This window comes from Triticum aestivum, chromosome 7A, assembly GCF_018294505.1.
Source record: "Triticum aestivum cultivar Chinese Spring chromosome 7A, IWGSC CS RefSeq v2.1, whole genome shotgun sequence".
Classification (NCBI taxonomy): Eukaryota; Viridiplantae; Streptophyta; class Magnoliopsida; order Poales; family Poaceae; genus Triticum; species Triticum aestivum.
In genome coordinates, this window is record NC_057812.1 from 17,665,458 (window position 1) to 17,685,376 (window position 19,919).

Below are 19,919 nucleotides of genomic sequence, written 5' to 3' on the forward strand. Positions count from 1 at the left end.
ATAGATAAAAATAGATGTATTTAAGAACTAAAATACGTCTAGATACGCTGACAAGTATTTCCAAACAGAGGGAGTTTGTTTTAAAGTGCATATTCACTCATATTCACTCATTTTGATTCGTATATAGTTAAATAGTGAAATCTTTAAAATGTATTATATTTACAAATGGAAAGAGTACATCCTCACGCAGGAACACCACAGCGAGCTGATATTTTTTTGAACAGTGAAAGGGCCCAAGGCCCAAACTCAATTGGATAAGCATCAAGGCACCGATTACTACAGGATCCAACAGGAAAAGAAAATGTAAGTCCCTGACTGTTACATGGAGGACCCCCAAACTGAGAGCAAGAAACGTGATCAGGTCCTTGATAGCCGCCGCCCGGACTGAACCTAGCCGCCGCCAGGGACGAACCACTTGCGCGACGAAATCACCATAGATGCATAACCTGCTTTGCATGGTCTCCGAGTTGCGGTTGGAACTGCCTCCCATAAGGCACGCAAGCCGGAAGGAATGCAGTCGGCCACCATTGGGCCAGAAGAAGCATAGCATCGGCATAGGTCGGCAGCCATCTAATAAGGGCGCCGTTGCTCCACCAAGGAATCCTCTGCTGATAAGCTCGAACTCGATCTGCAGGCTTCAGATTTCTGCATCTTCCTTGCTCCTCATCCACCCCCATGAAAGAGCAAGCAACATAGGCTTATTGGAGAGGGGGAGCTCCTGCAAGATCCGCTGCTATCTGCTCCCGTCCTCCATGGACGACAAGCTCGGGAGGAAGCCAGCGAGCACCGAACGACGCATCGATGGGAAGCTCGAGAACGACATAGCGCCACACGCCCCGGAGGCAAGACTCTCTCTACTTAGTACTTACTAGATTTACTACTACTATATGCAGAGGGGGGCCAATCAGCTATCCCATCCTCATGCCGAACGGCAGAGCCGCCCGAGAGAAAGAGGGAAAGGGGCGAAGTCGGAGCAAGCAAGGCGACTCTCAACGCGTGGGCTGGAACCGTCCGTGCAACAGTGAGCTGATCGATCCAGCGAGCTCAACGCATGCGAGACACTAGGCGTATTGCTGACATTCCTGTTTCTTTTCTTTATTGCTTCATGGGTATCGATTACATAGGGTATACATTTGCATATGAATAGCATGAGGACCAACTCAATCTAAGCTAGTCGGTTACAAGTCCTAATCTTAGTACTATGGGCATCTGTAGCCGATCGCCTAAAAAAATAGAGGAGCAAACCGCCGAGTAAACCTTAGTGGAGTAAATTTACTCCACTAAGTTTTGGTTGAACCTAGCCGAACTCTTAAATTAATGGGATAATTTTTTTTGGCAAAGTGTTTTAATTCTAGTTTACTTATAATACAATGCAACTACATATTAGCATAGATATAAACACAGAACATAATAAATAAATTCAACGCAATTCATGAATATTACAAATTCATGGTTTACAAACCAAATTATTCAAATGCAAACTTGCCGAATGATTCAAATGATGTAAATAGCATGATAAAATCACAACTAAGAAGTGTTATGGAGATGCCACTAATGCTCAACAATATCATGTTGGAGCTGGGTATGAACTTCTCGCTTCTCAATCCTCTGATGCGCTTCAAGGAATGTGTGAATCCTATTTGGATTGTCTTCTAGCTCAGTAGGACTCCCATTGATGATGGACTGAAAGTTCTCAGGCATTCCTCTCTCACCTTCAACGATCATGTTATACAAGATGATGCAATAAGCCAGGATTTGCCATAGTACATTGGAGTTCTAATACTCGACAGCGCCACAAACGACTGTGAAACGCTTCTAAAGCACACCGAAAGCTTTCTCCACATCCTTCCTAGTGGACTCTTGACATACTGCAAAGTGAGACCTTTTGTTATCTTTTAGTTGCGGAATTGTTTTGACAAATGTGGCCAATGGAGGATAGATGCTATCTACGAGGTAGTAGCCTATCGTATACTCGTGACCATTGACCATATACTTGCAAGGAGGAGCATCCCGCAACAAGCCTAGCAAACAGTGATGATCTTGATAGCACATTCAGGTCATTGTGAGGGCCAGGCAATCCAAAGAATGAATGTCAAATCCATATATCCTTCGATGGAACAACCTCAAGAATGATCGTGGGATCGTTGCAATGGCCTTTGTACTGACCTTTCCACCCTGCACGAAAATTCTTGCAGGTCCAGTACATACAATCCAGCATCCCTGGTCATCCTCTTGCTTCACTCTTTGCCATAAGCCTCTCGGTGTCGTCCTTGTTGGGTGTCGTCATGTACTCAAGCCCAAAGACATCAATCACTACTTTTCTGAACCTTCGAACGGCCTCCAAGATTGTATATTCTCCAATGTGGACATAGTCGTCAATTGCACCGGTTGAAAACCCGTATGCAAGAACTCAAACAACCAAAATTCACTTAATCAAAGGGCTCACATTTATCTCTCTGCATGCATTCCTTCAAAGCTTAAACGAATCATCATATTTCTCCACGGCTTTTGCAATGGTGAGAAAAAGACCTGTGTGCATCCGAAAGCGACGGCAAAAATAATTCTCCAGATAAGTGGGATTAGGGTGAAAATAATGTCTATCATGGTTGAGTTGTATGTGGCCAAATTGCGATCCTTTTCTAGGCCGCCGAATATCATTGTTGAAAATCGTGCCGACGACAATTACAAAGTCAGTGTCATCTTCTTCCTCATCCGATGACGATGAGTCCTCGGAGGTTATCTTCTCTCAACCTAGTCATCTTGAATTCAAATGACTTGGTTCAACCCGGCCAAATAAAACGAGACAAGATAACCAAATAAGATCACTTAGGCAAAATGTCGAACACTTGCAAGGCGGCGTGGGTGCACCGGCCGGCCGACGTCATTGAGCTGAAACGAGCGGGTGCGGAGGCGTGCAGATGACCGGAAAAGGTTCAAGATGCCGGTGACATGTCGGTTAGCCAACAAGAAAGAGGATCCAAGGTAGTTCAGGCAAATTGGTCGATGCGTCGGTGGCGCCGTTTTCGCTAGACTCGGGCGACGACGACGGCGACGAACGGTTCAGACTCTGGCAGAATGGTGGGTTGGGCCAAGCGAGGTGGCGAGTTTGCTGCGGAGGCAGTGGTAAGTTGCCAGTAGATCCACGGAAATAGGCCAGAAAGTTTACTCAGCCGGGTCGAGGCTCAGTATATTTAGGTGTCAACGGGGCCGAGGAGTAATTTTTTTTACTCCGCTATAGACTCTAGGCGATCGGCTAGGTGTAGAGATGCCCTTAGGTGATTGCTCCATTTAGAATCCAGACACGGCAACTACGTCGGGTTTATTTCAATAATTACAACAAGGTCCTTTGATGTCCCTAAGGTCTTCGTCTCCAACGCCCTCCCAAAAGACTGCTGCTTTAAAAACCGCAGGACTCACCCACCATAACGGGAGAACCATAGCGGCTCTGAAACATCAGCCGGGACAACACCCAATACACGTCAAAACTCGGCTACGCCGCCTCCAATCGACGAAGACCCGGAGCGGCCAACCAATCCATCCACCACAAACCATGCCCGAGGAGAGAAGCCATCTGGATGAAACTGGCACCCCGCGTTTTGGAGAACACCTGCACAGAAAACACGTAAGACAGATCGCGACCTTAACGATATCCCTCAAAGCTCCCTAACGGTTCCCTGCACGAGAAGAGCAGCCATCTGGTCGAAACTGGCACCACTGCGTTTCAGTGAAGACGTGCACACAAAACATTAAGACAGCCCACGACCTTGATAATATCCCGCAACCTCCCTGATGGTGCCCTTCTCGAGCAGAGCATCCATCTAGTCGAAACTGGCACCACCACGTTTCGGAGAACACCTGCACACCAAACACTATAAGACAACGCACGACCTCGAGGATATCCGACAAGATCCCTAACGGCGTCGTACCAGCCCCACCAGACGGTGGACGAAACTCATGAGACTTTATTGAGACGTGATGCCGCCGCCATGATCTCAACAGCATCCCCTGCACGAACTTCTACATACACCCTCAATGGTTGTGTGCACACAACGATACAAAGTTCGGGGATGATTAACCTTCGCCTATGTAGCTCCCCTCCGCCTGACGGCCACCGGAGGAGTAGGGGAGGGCGAGGTCGCCGGTGGAAATCCCTCTCATGATACCTCCCCTTTCGCCTTTAAAGTAGTGGAGAAACAAGGAGAGGCTCGCGATTACAGTAGAGTGATTGTTGTCGATCTGGTCCTGTTCTTCCGGCTAACAGCATGGGCAGTGCTTTTTGATAAAAGACGGGTTTATTAACTCAAAATATAGCATCAAGCATATACAACACATCATGAGCCACATCTGCCTCTACTTAATTAGGATGCACACAGCCAAAAGAAACAAGTCCAATTATAAAATAGTAAGTCGACATAATGGTATCAGCAAAACCAGACAAGACCGGCCATATTCCTACACTGAAGGATGAGGTGGACCGAGCGCCAGTGCGTACATGGGCAACGTATGTGAATGTTTGTAGAAGTTGATTTCACGGATCGTAGGTTGACTGTCATTTCTGGCCAAAGAAATACCTAATATATTTTGTACAATCAGCTTGAATATTTAGACATAATATCCTCTGTCTAGAACCTAGCTCACAGCTAAATATATTAGTTTGCATACAACATATTATGTGGTAGTAAATACATGCTAGCAGCCCCTTGCGGTGTATATTCATTTTTTTCTTCTAAATTATGCTATTTGCTGATGATATGATCACGACTATCCACTATTCTCCTTCAAAAATAATGGGTTACATGATGTTCTCGTTATGCAACTACTCTTATTGGATAAAAGCTATTTAATTGATTTATCTATTTATCAAAATTTTAGGCTTCTAAAATACTGCTAACTATTATTCTGCAATGGTATTGTATGATAGCCAAATCTATTGATGATGCCATGCAGCTTTCACATAGCTATGGGTTTCAGCAGAGGGATTTTGGACATACTGTTATTCTTTTTGTTTTAAGCATTATCAGAATATTGACTGATTGTATTTTGGAAGATTGGGGCACTCCAAGTATCTCTAATAAGGAACATGACAATATTTGTGCCATTGGAGTAAACACGCATAGGGATTTAGATGGCAAGGGGAGTCCGCTTGACATGAGAGATAAGCACCGTGAACAACTATGGAGGAAGAATAAACTCATGACTTTAGAAGTTGTTGAGCAGATCACTGCTAACAAAAATGCCCAAGTATTTCTTCGGCTTGTCTATCTTAACACGTATGCAGAAGTATCTTATTTCTTAATTTTTTTATTTTCATGCAAATTCTATCGATTAGAAGTTTGTATATCTCCAACTGCATACTCCCTACGTAAAAATATAAATTTCAGTGATTCTTCTCAATATAGATATGTTTTAGTTGGAATTTTAGAACTTGTGACCTAAACAAACCTTGGAGTATAATTTGACCTTTTTAGCATGATATTAGATGGTTACTCTATGCCAAAACATTTTTTCTTTGAGTTGACTCGGTCTTGCAATCATGCTATGTCGTTTCCAATCTGACAAAATTTCAGCTTGCCTGATGTCAGCATTAATTCTACTCCTTCTTTCACATATCTTTCTTAAAATAGGAAATGTTTTCATCACATATAAGTAGCTTCATAAGCAAATGCAAATCTATATGATCTTTCTTATGTTTTAGGATCTAAACACGTATTAATAGCCTGTGACGCATAGTTTTGCTGAATTTTAACAGACGTAATGAGTATGTTGTGGTTTAATTTAATAACTTTGCAAATCCTTTTTAAGGTTTCAGATTATTTGGAGAACACTTTTCCATATTATGTAATTGATATTTAAGTGTTTCATCTATTTGTGTTTTATGCTGATGGAAAACATTGTTTCCTTTTTGGCTCGGCTAGGGTAGACCTGAAAATTTCAAAAGTTTGCTTCAGAGAGTTCAACTTACTGTTGCCCTTAAATCAAAGAATTTTGCATCCGCAAATACTCTGCTAGATAACTTGATGATACATATACAGAAGGTTAGAAGCACATGTTATCAGTTAGGCAGGAGTAAGCTATTGAGAGTTATTGTTAGTACACGACCTTTCAGTTCAACAACATGCAATATGTTTGGAGCTGGAAAGGGCTCTTGTTGGATTCCTTTTGACTTGTTTATGGAGAGTGCAATGGATGGTAGACATCTTCGTGCCATATCATCGATCGAAGCTCTAACAGGTGGTTAAATATATGCACTTCATAACCTTGATAATCTGTTATTGCATTTTCAATTTTCTGTAGAACCATCGTAGAACCTTTTTTAGACATGCAATATTTGGTTGGCACAGAACTCTCCAAGATGCTCCAAGCGATTACTCGGGCTACCTGGCAAGAGACCTTTCAAGCTTTGTGGATTTCAGCTTTGCGGCTTATACATCGAGTTGAGATAACTTGGATTAATATATTTTACTTTACTAAAAAGAGAACCCTAGAGAATTAGCTTTAATGGAAAAATTTCTTATGTTTGCTAGGACCCAAGCACTCTGGAAGGACCGCTTCCTCATCTTGATTCTCGATTATGCATGTTGTTAGCTATTGTTCCTTTGGCTATTGCTCCCATTTTGAAGGAATATGCTAACAATGTCGAGCCGGGAGTGGCCTCTATTAGAATAGAAGAATTAATGTCTTCTCTACAAGTTCTGGGGCAATTTTTTGGACTTCTTTCACCCCCTCCAGCAACTGTACATGCAACAAATATTGCAGCTACGAAAGCAGCGATTGCTGTATATAGTTTGAAGGCTGGGAGTGAGAACATTCACAATTCTTTGAAAGATAGTTTCTCTGTTAAAGTAGGTTATTGTAACATATACTTCTACATTTACTATCTGTCATTTATGTAGTTTCTTTGTAGTAAGTAGTGAAACTGATCTCGTAATAATGTTTCAAATTGCAGTTGGGAATATGTTACATCTGTTTGTGGAAGCCTGTATAGCAAGAAATTTAGTCGATACATCCATTTATTTATGTCCGGGCTATGTTGTTCATGTTAAAGACTTCTCTCCTGTCCATCAGTCCCCTTGGTGAGCCTTGATGGAAGGGTCTCCGCTGATGGGTCTTAAGGATGACCTTATGGTTACACCTGCTTCAAGGTGATGAATTATGTCTCGCTATTACTTTAAATATAATTCAACATGCACCTTTGGGTTTATATGTTTGTTCACTAGCGGGACTCATGGCAATATTGCTATTTTGTTACCTTAGTGTACCAGAGTTGGAGAAATTGCATTTTTTCGCAGTAAATGGATCAGAAGTGGAAAAGTTGGCGGCTTCAAAGATTCTATGCGGGGCATCCTTTCTTCGTGGGTGGAACATTCAAGTATGATTTGATTTGAAATGACTATACTACATACAACAGCAAGAAAGAGTGTACATTGTTCAGTTTGAACAGAGTTGTATCCCTATATGATACTCTTAAAATTGGTTTGTTGTGCCACATTTTGCTCACTAGGAACATGTTGTCCAAATTGTGCTTGAGCTGCTATCAACATTGCTTTCCCAAGATTCTGGATCAGATGGCTATACTACTCATCACATGACTATATTGCTTTCTCTCTTATCTGGGATTTCTTCCATTGACACTGTTCATATTCTCTCAATCTATGGATTGGTAAGAAAAACAATCTATCTGATGTATACACCTGGGCAGCATGTGCGCACCTTTGTTTATAGGAAGGCATGTTTATTAAAAAACCATTATACTAACAACATTTTGATTTTTAGGTACCAGAACTAGCTGCCATAGTGATGCCTCTCTGTGAAATATTTGGATCCTTACCTAAATCTGACCATCGGAGTTTCAATTTCGAAGATGCTTCTGCGTACTCTATATTTTCAAGTGCTTTCTTGCTCCTTCTTCGCTTGTGGAAATTTCATAGGCCACCTATCGAGAATGCTCTATCAGGAAATGGAGTCTCTTCTTGCCAGCTCAATTTAGACCATCTTTTGCTATTACGCAATAGTCGTCTTGCTTTGAAAAATCCATCTAATGGTTGTACAGTGAGCACACTTCAGTTAGATCCATCATTTAAAAAACCTGTCTACATTGATTCACTTCCTAAGCTAAGGGCATGGTATTTCCAGAATCAGGCTTGCATATCCTCTACTATTTCTAGTGCTTACGAGAGGAAGAGCATCCCCCGACTTGCAAACAAGATACTTGGAATTGTATGTCGGAAAATGACAAAAGGTTGTAACCCACTTGTCAATCTACAAGCAACATCAAATTCAAGTATGAGTGGCTCACCTTTAGGTGCACAAGAAGATGGTTCTGAAGGGCCACCTGTTACTCCATGGGAAGTTCTGGAAGTTGTTCCCTTTGTACTTGAGACTGTCTTAATGGCATGTGCACATGAGAGGTTTTCATCTCGTGATTTGATTACAGGTTATATTCTTTTTAGGCTTATTTATAATAATAACTTTAGTTTCCCATTTTTTCCCTTTAAGCTATTGTTCAATACAACAATAACTTCTTCTTTATTTGGAAAAAATATAAATCTCTCCAATTTGGATAATTAAACCTTCTGTCCATGCATAATTCAAGATATTTGCCATGGTCAATGATTGATTTAATTCCTTATGAAAAACAAAATAGAAGCTTTTTTGTTTAATCTCAGCATTTCAACTTACTTACCAGCCAAGTATTTGCATAAGTCTCAAATTTTAATTTTTAAATTGCTCATTTTATTCAATACTTATTATAAGGGTAAAGTAAGTTTAAAAATCCTATTTTATGAATATTCATGCAAAATCCTAAATTCTAGATTATTAACCAATAAACACATATAACTTGGCATTAGGCTTCTCTTTGTGTGTCTCCGAAACAAACCATATTAGTCAAGTTATAATCTCCGATGACTTTTTGACTAATGTATATTCACAATATAGAATATCAAGATAATCTTAGAACTTTCTAGCAATTTCCCCTTTACCCATTGGCCACCTAATCTTTTTGATACGACATAATCTCCTAATGGTGGTCTTGCCATGTAGGATGGCATTGTAAGCTGGTTTTGTCACATTAGAGCAACTAAAAGATGTTGCGGATGATGAGTCAAAAAGAAGAAAAACTTGGTTGGGTTTGGAAAATAGGAGAGTTTGCAAATTGTCATGCGATAGATGTTAATTTTTTCCGTCCAACTATATATGTGGAATTGGGTGATGTGTATAGAATATTTTGCATCATGGCGGAATTCGGCCATCTGATACATTCTGTGGCAAAACTACCTTCCAAACCAGTACTTGTTGGCTTTTGGAAAGTTTAGGAGGTTAAGTTGACGTTTGCTCTAGTTTGGAGAGTGGAGGGGGTCAAGTAGGCTTTTTCTCACAAGGTTTAGGGGGTTATATGGACCTTTCAGATTTATATTATGATCTTGTAGAAGAATAATTCATTTCCCAAGCTCCAATTATGTGTAGTTACTTTTTTTATGATCATTCGAAAAGCTGCCAAAGGTATTTTGAAGTATACATTTACCCCTGCATATTTACTATCACATACCATCAGTCTTAATTGCAGGTCTGAGAGACCTTGTTGATTTCCTACCTGCTTCACTTGCTGCTATTGTAAGTTTCTTTTCAGTAGAAATTACACGTGGCATATGGAAGCCAGTTATATTGAACGGTACTGACTGGCCCAGTCCAGCAGCAACTATTCTAGCAGTTGAGTCTGACATAAAAGAAGTTCTTGCATCTGTTGGTGTTCATATCAACATGTCTCCACAACCACGTATGCCCTTTCTCCGTCTCTTTATGCAAATGGTTTTGTTCTATTTCCTACGGAGAGACTACTTTCATTTCAAATTTTCATGTTTGATGTCTATTAACTTATTTACCCTTAATGATTCATTTTTTTCTAGATTGATGCCTCGTTATTTCCATTTTTCATGTCAAACTCAAGTTACACATGACGTCATGAATGTTGCTCAATATTGTGGTTTTACCCACTTATCCTTAATGCGCAATTTCAGGAGCCAAATCTGAAACATGTATACATTAAACGACCGCCTTAAACTAATATTACTTACCTACCTGATAGTATCTGGTCACAAAATTGTGTACAATGACCAATCATTACTCGGAACATCAATTTCTTAAGATTCACATAACATTTTAAGCTGACATATCACTAGTGTTAGCATTTAATTGTTTTATAGTGGAACCTTTGGAAGTCATAAAATATAAGGATTCAAATAAATAAATAAAGAACTCGATCAATACCATTCAGGTGTGTTGTCGAACTCGAGGAGATATTATCAGACAAGGTTTGGGCACCGTTGTTGGTTATTGAAAGCGAGAACTCTTCTTTAATTAGAACTCCCATTGTTATCTCCACCTCAATCGTTCCTTTCACGCAATATTTAATCTGTTTGACTATATAACTTTTCCATTTTTATTATATAGGCATAACTCTCATCTTTTGTTCATTGTGGTAAGCTATTGAAATTAAAGAAGTTGTTGAATGCATTGTATCTTCTTTGATGAATCAAAGATGAATTAACGAAAGTCTCTTTAGTTGGTAAAGTCCTCCTTGGTCTTTCCCTTGACCGTCTGTTCTAGATTCATTCTTCACATAATTGGTTGCCTCACTAACCTAGTAGCTAGTGCAATTCTACTTCAAAGTCTTTGCTAACTGATCTTCATCTGATGAATGAATGTTTACATGAAAATAGTTCAACTTACTTCCCGTTTGCAACTCTAAATATATTATTACAAATGTCGATATTGGGCTAAAATTTCAGAGTATAAGACACCAGTAGTATGGATATTAATCTTGAGTTTTTGTTTAGTTTCTAAGTTCAAATGTAAACTAGCGTATGCTCATTATATGATATTTATAAATTTAATTTGGACTTTTCTAGGAAATGTATATCAGTGAACGATATACTATGCGTAATCTTGACTTTACTTTAGTAATATACACATTACAAAACTCATAAGAATGAATTAGGTATAGATATCAGTTATTTCACTACCCTCTTCACTGTTGTATTTTTGCTTGCGAATCTCAATTGGATGGTGTACCTAATGTAGTATGTCAACAACACACTATCTTGTTTTAAGGCTTTGGATGCTGCAAATTTATCTCTAATATAGGCAGAAACATTATTGGGGACCATCGAAAGCTCTTTGAATGTAACCCTCATATCATGGAACCACTAATGATCAATTAATGTCTCTTCAGGATCGGTTATGCCAATGCTTCCATTACCAATAGCAGCTCTTATCAGCTTATCTATAACAGTTAAGATGGAATTTAGTGACCTACAAGGAATCATGGGCCACGGATTGGAAGTTTGTGCTACATCAAGTTCATGGCCAAGCATGCCAATTGTAGGGGCATTGTGGTCACAGAATGTTTGACGGTGGCATGATTTTATTATCCTAACATGTTCCGAGTCCCCTTTACCCGAGATAACAATGCAGTGGCTCAACTTATCAGGAGTTGCTTCACATCTTTTCTTGGGCCGCTGGTTAATGGACGATCTTGCTTTGTAGCGAACAGAGGAGTCATTAATTTGATGGGGCAGTCTCCCGGTCAAAGCGGTTGCCGGCTTTCTATATCACCTGGATGTCTTTACATGCGGTCTTGTGGGATGTTTCTCGACAATAATTTTGTATGTGAAGAGATCTTCAAGGTTGTCATTGAGAGAGCCCATGCATTAGCAAATGAATGTGGTTGTGATATCAATGGACCTTCTTATCTGATGTCAGGCCGGATGTCAATATCTTGTGCATTATCCTCCGTAGAGCAAATAGCATCACTTGCAGCAACTATGCTTTGTCATGCTGGTGGGGTGAAGTTGATCCATCTCATGTACGATCAGATTGTACCAACTTTGCTTCTTTCACCCGGAGATAGGAAACGGGGTTCTGCCGGATCGTTGTGCAGCATATTCGAAGGATTTGCTTTGGCGTTTGTTCTCCTCTTGTCTGGGGCCAGCATTTGGGGAATTGGAGAAAACCCCCCAGTTTACACTTCGGTACACCCATCAAAGAGGCAACGGATTGTAGGCATGCACTTGGAGTTCATATCCATGGTAATGGAGGGCAACATGGATCTTGGTTGTGGTCAGGCAACATGGAGGGCATATGTTCTCTGTTTTGTGGGTTTGCTTGTCGACTTTGTGCCAGCGTGGATCCCTCAGGTGCCGCTCAAGACGCTGCAGAAATTGGCCTCGGGGCTTAAGAAATGGCATGAGCATGATCTTGCGCACTCTCTGCTGGAGCGAGGAGGGCCGGAGGCCATAAGTATAGTGGTTGAGCACATGCTATGATACATCCATGCTCATCACATCAACTAGTACTGTAATTTGCAACGCACGATTACATGACATGTTGTAGTCCATCATCAGGGTAATGCACACTCTAGGTTGCTTGTTCATATAGGTACTCAATAAGATAAGCCTACACACTACAAAAAACATTGACTCCATGCAGTCTGTCATGCGTTTAGAGTTACTGCCACAGTGATACATTACAACACTTACATCTCAACACTTACATTCCCAACAGTCCATCATCTAGGAAACACACACTCTAGGTTGCTTGTTCATATAGGTTTCTCTGCATGCAACTACTTAGCTATGTTGCCGAAACAACCTGGATCTATCCACACAGAAGCCATGACAGCGTGTGCGCCCCATGAACGATGATCGTGTGGCCACTTCGCACGACTCGATAGGCATATAGCCGTTTTCTGTTGTAGCATGTAACTTTTTTTCTTATCCGAAATGGCAATTGTAACGTGTACCTCATCTCTTGCTTATGTAACTCTCTCCTTAGTAGGTGTCTATATTCACGGTTACGCACTATGTACATTCAATAGACATGTGTCACTTCGTTCACAAATATAAGATGTTTAGGATATTTTGATTGGCCTACAAAGGGACTCAAATGAGTGAAGAAGCACATTAAAACGTGTCTATATAGATCTGATTTAGAAAAAAAGTTAGAACATCTTATATTTGTGAACGAAGGGAAGTGCCCTTTTTTCTAAAAAATCACGGGCAAAATTTGCTAAACATTTATTGCACAATCACATGCAGGATTTGTTGATATTTGGTTACACAATTAATTGGGGCAGGCAAATTATGCGCTAATGTCCTAGAATATTTATATCCCGTTGCAACGCACGGGCATTATCCTATTGCATTTTTAAAAATGTAATGAAGTGTTTTGAGAAACACATATCATAGCCTAAAATATTAGGTGTATTTTTTGTTTGAACTCCGATATATTTTGTTTGAGATTTTTTTCCTTAGGGTTACTATCCGGTTGTTCTGTTACTCTGATTCTCTCTTCATTTCTTCTTCGGAATGAACATTTTTATATTAAGCAATGAACATTTTTATAATATGCGGTGAAACATTTTTACAAACAGTTGATGAACATTTTCCAAATGTGTGACAAACATTTGTCAAATAGGCTACAATCATTTTAACACTAGTAGAAAACAGGGCTTTGGTTCGGGCCTGGCCAGCCCATTAGTCCCGGTTCTTCACGAACTGGGACCCATGGGGGCATTAGTCTCGGTTCATGAGCCCCGGGGGCCGGCCAGGGCCTCGTGGGCATTGGTCCCGATTCGTCTAGATCCATTTTTACCAGTTCTAGGCATGAACCGGGACCAATGGCCGCATTCCTCGCCCACAACCAATGGTACCGGTTTTTGTTCCTAGAACCGGGACAGAAGTGGGGGCATTATTACCGGTTCGTGCGACGAACAGGGACAAATAAGTTGCCTATATATACCCGTTGCTGCAGCAGAGCACTCCACAGTGCTCTGTTTTTTCTGGCCGGCGAGGGGAGGGCATTTGGGTGCTCTAGCTCACCTCCTATGCACATGAGGTGTTCAATGAAATGCCCGAGCGACACTAGTTAAGCTTTCTCCTCTTGAAGCTCGACCTTGGAGCTCCAGTTTTCCCGAGATTTGTCTAGATTTAGCGGTCCGTCATGCCCCGTCCCCTTTTTCACCGCCGTTGATCGCCCGCGACGATCTCGTCACCGGCACCATCGTGGTGAGCCTCTTGTTCTTATTTTCTTTCTGATTTTCTTACTTTAGATAGATACTTGTCTGATTTTTTTTACTTTTGACACACATAATTATATATAATGCACGTAGATGAACCGACAATGGATGTACGGTGACAGACACACCTCCGAGAACATTAAGAGCGTGCATGAATTTCTCGAAGTGGCTGAGGCAAACAAGCAGAATGGTTTTATGTGTTGTCCATGCCCTAAATGTGGGAATACGATGTCTTACTCTAACCGGAAAATCCTGCACACCCACCTGTTTACAAGGGTTTCATGCCACACTATAATGTTTGGACGAGGCACGGAGAAATAGTGGTTATGATGTTAGAGGACGATGATAACTATGTGCCCCCTGAATACGGTGATGCTGCAACAGGGGGAGCTGCTGAAGATCAAGAGGAACCAGACGATGTGCCCGATGATGCTGCAACGGGGTAAGCTGCTGAAGATCAAGAGGAACCAGACGATGTGCCCGATGATGATGATCTCCGCCGGGTCATTGTCGATGCAAGGACGCAATGCGAAAGTCAAAAGGAGAAGCTGAAGTTCGACCGCATGTTAGAGGATCACAAAAAAGGGTTGTACCCCAATTGCGAAGATGGCAACACAAAGCTCGGTACCGTACTGGAATTGCTGCAGTGGAAGGCAGAGAATGCTGTGCCTGACAAAGGATTTGAGAAGCTGTTGAAAATATTGAAGAAGAAGCTTCCAAAGGATAACGAATTGTCCGACAGTACATACGCAACAAAGAATGTCGTATGCCCTCTAGGACTGGAGGTGTAGAAGATACATGCATGCCCTAATGACTGCATCCTCTACCGCGATGCGTACAAGGATTTGAATGCATGCCCGGTATGCGGTGCCTTACGGTATAAGATCAGACGAGATGACCCTGGTGATGTTGACTGTGAGCCCCGCAGGAAGAGGGTTGCTGCGAAGGTGATGTGGTATGCTCCTATAATATCACGGTTGAAACGACTGTTCAGAAACAAAGAGCATGCCAAGTTGATGCGATGGCACAGTGAGGACCGTAAGAAAGACGGGAAGTTGAGAGCACCCACTGATGGGTCGCAGTGGAGAAAAATCGAGAGAAAGTAATGGGCTGAGTTTGCAGGTGACCCAAGGAACGTATGGTTTGCGTTAAGCGCGGATGGCATTAATCCTTTCGGGGAGCATAGCATCACAGCACCTGACCCGTGAATCTATGTATGTATAAACTTCCTCCTTGGATGTGCATGAAGCGGAAGTTCACTATGATGCCAATTCTCATCCAAGGCCCTAAGCAACCCGGCAACGACATTGATGTGTACCTAAGGACATTAGTTGAAGAACTTTTACAGCTATGGAATGGAAACGGTGTACGTGCGTGGCATGAGCACAGACAGGAGGAATTTAACCTGCATGCGTTTCTGTTTGTAACCATCAACGATTAGCCCGCTCTCAGTAACCTTTCAGGACAGACAAACAAGGGATACTACGCATGCACGCACTGTTTAGCTGACACTGAAAGTATATACCTGGACAAACGCAGGAAGAATGTGTACCTGGGCCATCGTCGATTTCTTCCGACCAACCATCAACATCAAAAAAAGGCAAGCATTTCAAAGGCGAGGCAGATCACCGGAAGAATCCCACCATGCGTACCGGTGGTCACGTACTTGCTGTGGTCAATGATTTACACGTAATCTTTGGAAAGGGTCCCAGCGGACTAGTTGTTCCGAATGACGCTGAGGGACGCGCACCCATGTGGAAGAAGAAATCTATATTTTGGGACCTACCCTACTGGAAAGACCTAGAGGTCCGCTCTTCGATCAACGTGATGCACGTGATGAAGAACCTTTGTGTGAACCTGCTAGGCTTCTTGGGCGTGTATGGGAAGATAAAAGATACAGCTGAGGCACGGGAGGACCTGCAACGTTTGCACGAAAAAGACGGCATGCCTCCAAAGCAGTATGAAGGTGCTGCCAGCTATGCTCTTACCAAAGAAGAGAAGGAAATCTTCTTTGAATGCCTGCTTAGTATGAAGGTCCCGACTGGCTTCTCGTCGAATATAAAGGGAATAATAAATATGTCAGAGAAAAAGTTCCAGAACCTAAAGTCTCATGACTGCCTCGTGATTATGACGCAACTGCTTCCGGTTGCATTGAGGGGGCTTCTATCGAAAAATGTCCGATTAGCCATTGTGAAGCTATGTGCATTCCTCAATGCAATCTCTTAGAAGGTGATCAATCCAGAAATCATACCAAGGCTAAGGAGTGATGTGGCGCAATGTCTTATCAGTTTCGAGCTGGTGTTCCCAGCATCCTTCTTGAATATCATGACGCACGTCCTAGTTCATCTAGTTGACAAGATTGTCATTTTGGGCCCCGTATTTCTACACAATATGTACCCCTTTGAGAGGTTCGTGGGAGTCCTAAAGAAATATGTCCATAACCGCGCTAGGCCAGAAGGAAGCATCTCCATGGGCCATCAAACAGAGGATGTCATTGGGTTTTGGGTTGACTTCATTCCTGGCCTTAAGAAGATAGGTCTCCCTAAATCGCGGTATGAGGGGAGACTGGCTAGAAAAGGCACGCTTGGAGGGGACTCAATAATATGCAGGGACGGATATTCTTGGTCTCAAGCACACAACACAGTTCTACAGAACTCTACCTTGGTGACCCCGTATGCCGATGAACAGAAGAACAGTCTGCGCTCCAAACACCCGGAGCAGTGCAACGACTGGATTACATGTGAAAACATCAGGACTTTCAGCAGTTGGTTGGAAACACGTCTCAAAGGTGACAACACTGTTTGTGATGAGCTGCACTCGTTGTCCAGGGGACCATCTTCGACTGTATTGACTTACAAAGGATACGAGATAAATGGGAATGCATTTTACACGATCGCCCAAGATCAAAAGAGCACCAACCAAAACAGTGGTGTCCTCTTTGATGCAGCAACCGAGAGGGGAAAGGACACATATTATGGTTACATAGTGGACATATGGGAACTTGACTACGGACATGATTTTAAGGTCCCTTTGTTTAAGTGCAAATGGGTCAATCTGTCAGGAGGCGGGGTACAGGTAGACCCACAGTATGGAATGAAAACAGTGGATCTGATCAATCTTGGGTACACTGACGAACCGTTCGTCCTAGCCAATGATGTGGCATAGGTTATCTATGTGAAGGACATGTCTACCAAGCCGACAAAAAGAAACGATAAGGAAGCGAATACATCACGATGAGCCAAAGCGCCACATAGTTCTTTCAGGAAAAAGGGACATTGTGGGAGTGGAGGGCAAGACAGACATGTCTGAAGATTATGAAAAGATTCCTGAAATTCCTCCCTTCAAAGTCAAGGCTAACCCAAGCATCCTAATAAACGGTGAAGATTATCCATGGTTACGGTGCAATAAGCAAACGACACAAACAAAGAACAAAGTGAAGACTTTCTCTCTACAACTATTATGATGATGCATTTGATCTAAAATATCACTGAGTTACATGTGAAGAAATGAAATGCATGTTGTAACAGACGAGTTTCCGTGTGAAATGATGATACCATGCCAATTTGCAACCTTATCGGAGTTCATTTAAAATGCTTTTCAATTTCCGGGTCTTATAGCTCAAAAAAGCAGTAAATGCATGAAAAATAATAAAATGCATAAAACTATAATATTTGTTATGGTCAACTAAAAAACTAAAATCAATTAAAATATTCTGTTATGATGAACTAAAATAAAACTATAATATTCTTCAATGGCAAAAAGAAACAACTAAAAAGCTTTTATAAAACTATAGTAGCAAAAGGAATCAACTAAAAAGCTTTTATAAACCTCTAGTATTTTTGAAACTAAAATTATATAAAATTTATGAAACTTATATTAACAAATCACTTTTTTTTCAACACATTAATAGAAAAAAGAATTTATAAAACACAGTAATATTAAATAGCAGAAAAAAGAATCACTCAAAAATCTATTTTTATAGTAAATTTATTCATAAAACTAGTGATTCACATACATTTAAAAAAAATTCAAATTTAAAAACTAATGGCAGTAACAGAAAGTTTATAATTTTTGTGACCTAAAAGCAAAAAGAAATCACTAAAAAACTATAAATATTTAATTTTAAGTAGAAATAAAAAATAAAAAGAAAAAAAATGAAAAAATGCCACCTACTGGACCTCCACGGCCTGAATACGACTAGAAACCCTACAATGGGTTAGGATTCTGGCCCACAGAAGGCCCAACATGCATGGCAAAGTAGAGATTAGGCCCGTAGGCCTGCAACAGAGAGGAGCTCAGGAGGGTGGCGACAACAAAGGTTATAAACCACCCGAGCCCCTCTCAACTTGCGAGGTGAGACTAAACTTCCCACCGTACCGTGCCAGCACAAGGCCTATGTTCCCGGTTCGTGCCACCATCCGGGAGCATAGGCGGGCATTCGTACCGGTTCGTGGCACCAACCGGTACCAATGCCCCCTATGGTCCCGGTTCGTGCCACCAACCGGGACCATAGGCCTCTCTTTCCCGCTCTTTGGGCTGCTGAAAAGAGACCTTTGGACCCGGTTGGTGGCACGAACCGGAACTATAGGTGGGCTTGGTACCGGTTGGTTACACAAACCGGTACCATTGGTTTTGCTATATAAGGTAGCACTTGTGAAAATTTCGCCAACTGCGCCCATTGCCCCCGACGCCGCCAGGCCGTTCCTCGTCGTCGTCGCCGTCCCCGCCCAGAGCCCCTGCCCCGACGCCATCGCCGCGCCCCTGACCCGCCGTCGACGTCGTCCTCGCCATCGTCGTCGCCGTCGTCGTCACCGCCCCCGAGCCGCTCCTCCCCGAGCCCTCGCTGCGCGCGTAACCCCTCCCCCACGAGCCCGCCGTCATCGTCGCCGTCCTGCCTCGAGCCCCCAGTGAGCCCCTTCCCATCCCGATCCGTGCGCTGCCACGGCTGCCGCCGCCACCCCTGCGTCGCGCCGCCGCCCCTGTTTTTTGTATGTATGTATGTATATGGATGTATGTATGTATGGATGGATGGATATGCATGTATATGGATGGATGTATGTGTATGTGTTCATAGTTTTTTTTGTTCATAGTTTTTTTGTTCATAGTTTTTTGTTCATAGCATTTTTAGGCTCTATAGTTTTATTTTTGTTCAATTTTTATGGTTAGAAGAGGAGAGGAAAAAATTGTGTTGCAAAAGTTACATTTAAGGTTAGTTGATTTAGTGCATTTTAGGTTATTAGTTCTACTGTTAGTGCATTTAAGGTTAGTTTATTTTTAGTTGAACTAGTTGATTTAATAAACCTAATTTATTTTACTATAGCTAGAAGTAGTTTATTTTTAGTAAGTACTACTTTATTTTATTTATAGTAAGTGTTTAGTAATTGAACTAGTTGATTTAATAAAACTACTTTATTTTACTATATATAGAAGTAGTTTATTTTTAGTAAGTACTACTTTATTTTATTTATAGTAAGTGCTTAATTAGTAGTTGAACTAGTTGATTTAATAAAACTAGTTTATTTTACTATAGAAGTAGTTTATTTTTAGCAAGAAAATTAATAGAAATAGTTTATTTTTTTAGTTAAAGCAATTATTCCTGCATCGACGTCGACGATGCCTATCCCGCATCCTCGTCGTCGACTCGGCGGAGGAGGCCGGCTTGATCAGAGGAGCCATGTCCGGGACTGGGCTCCGCCGGGCTGGTATTGGAAGGTGCTACCTTCCGCAGGGCGTAGGTTGGTAAGGAGCCAGCCCGTCGTTGACCTGATCCTTGTTTGGTGGCGATCGCGTGGGCTAGTGACTGTTGGGGAACGTAGTAATTTCAAAAAATTTCCTACGCACACGC

The 19,919-nt window shown here is 41.7% G+C and overlaps 1 protein-coding gene across 1 annotated transcript; it reads left to right on the forward strand.

The window, feature by feature from the left end:
• The first annotated feature begins 3,299 nt into the window (after positions 1 to 3,299).
• LOC123152541 (mediator of RNA polymerase II transcription subunit 33A-like) lies at positions 3,300 to 9,873 on the forward strand. The gene is made up of 7 exons (XM_044572065.1): positions 3,300 to 6,231; positions 6,342 to 6,433; positions 6,525 to 6,842; positions 6,947 to 7,142; positions 7,255 to 7,369; positions 7,502 to 7,660; positions 7,774 to 9,873. The coding sequence occupies exons 4-7, from the start codon at positions 7,084 to 7,086 to the stop codon at positions 8,566 to 8,568; spliced, it is 1,128 nt and encodes a 375-aa protein (XP_044428000.1). The 5' UTR covers positions 3,300 to 6,231; positions 6,342 to 6,433; positions 6,525 to 6,842; positions 6,947 to 7,083; the 3' UTR covers positions 8,569 to 9,873.
• The last annotated feature ends 10,046 nt before the right edge of the window (positions 9,874 to 19,919 follow it).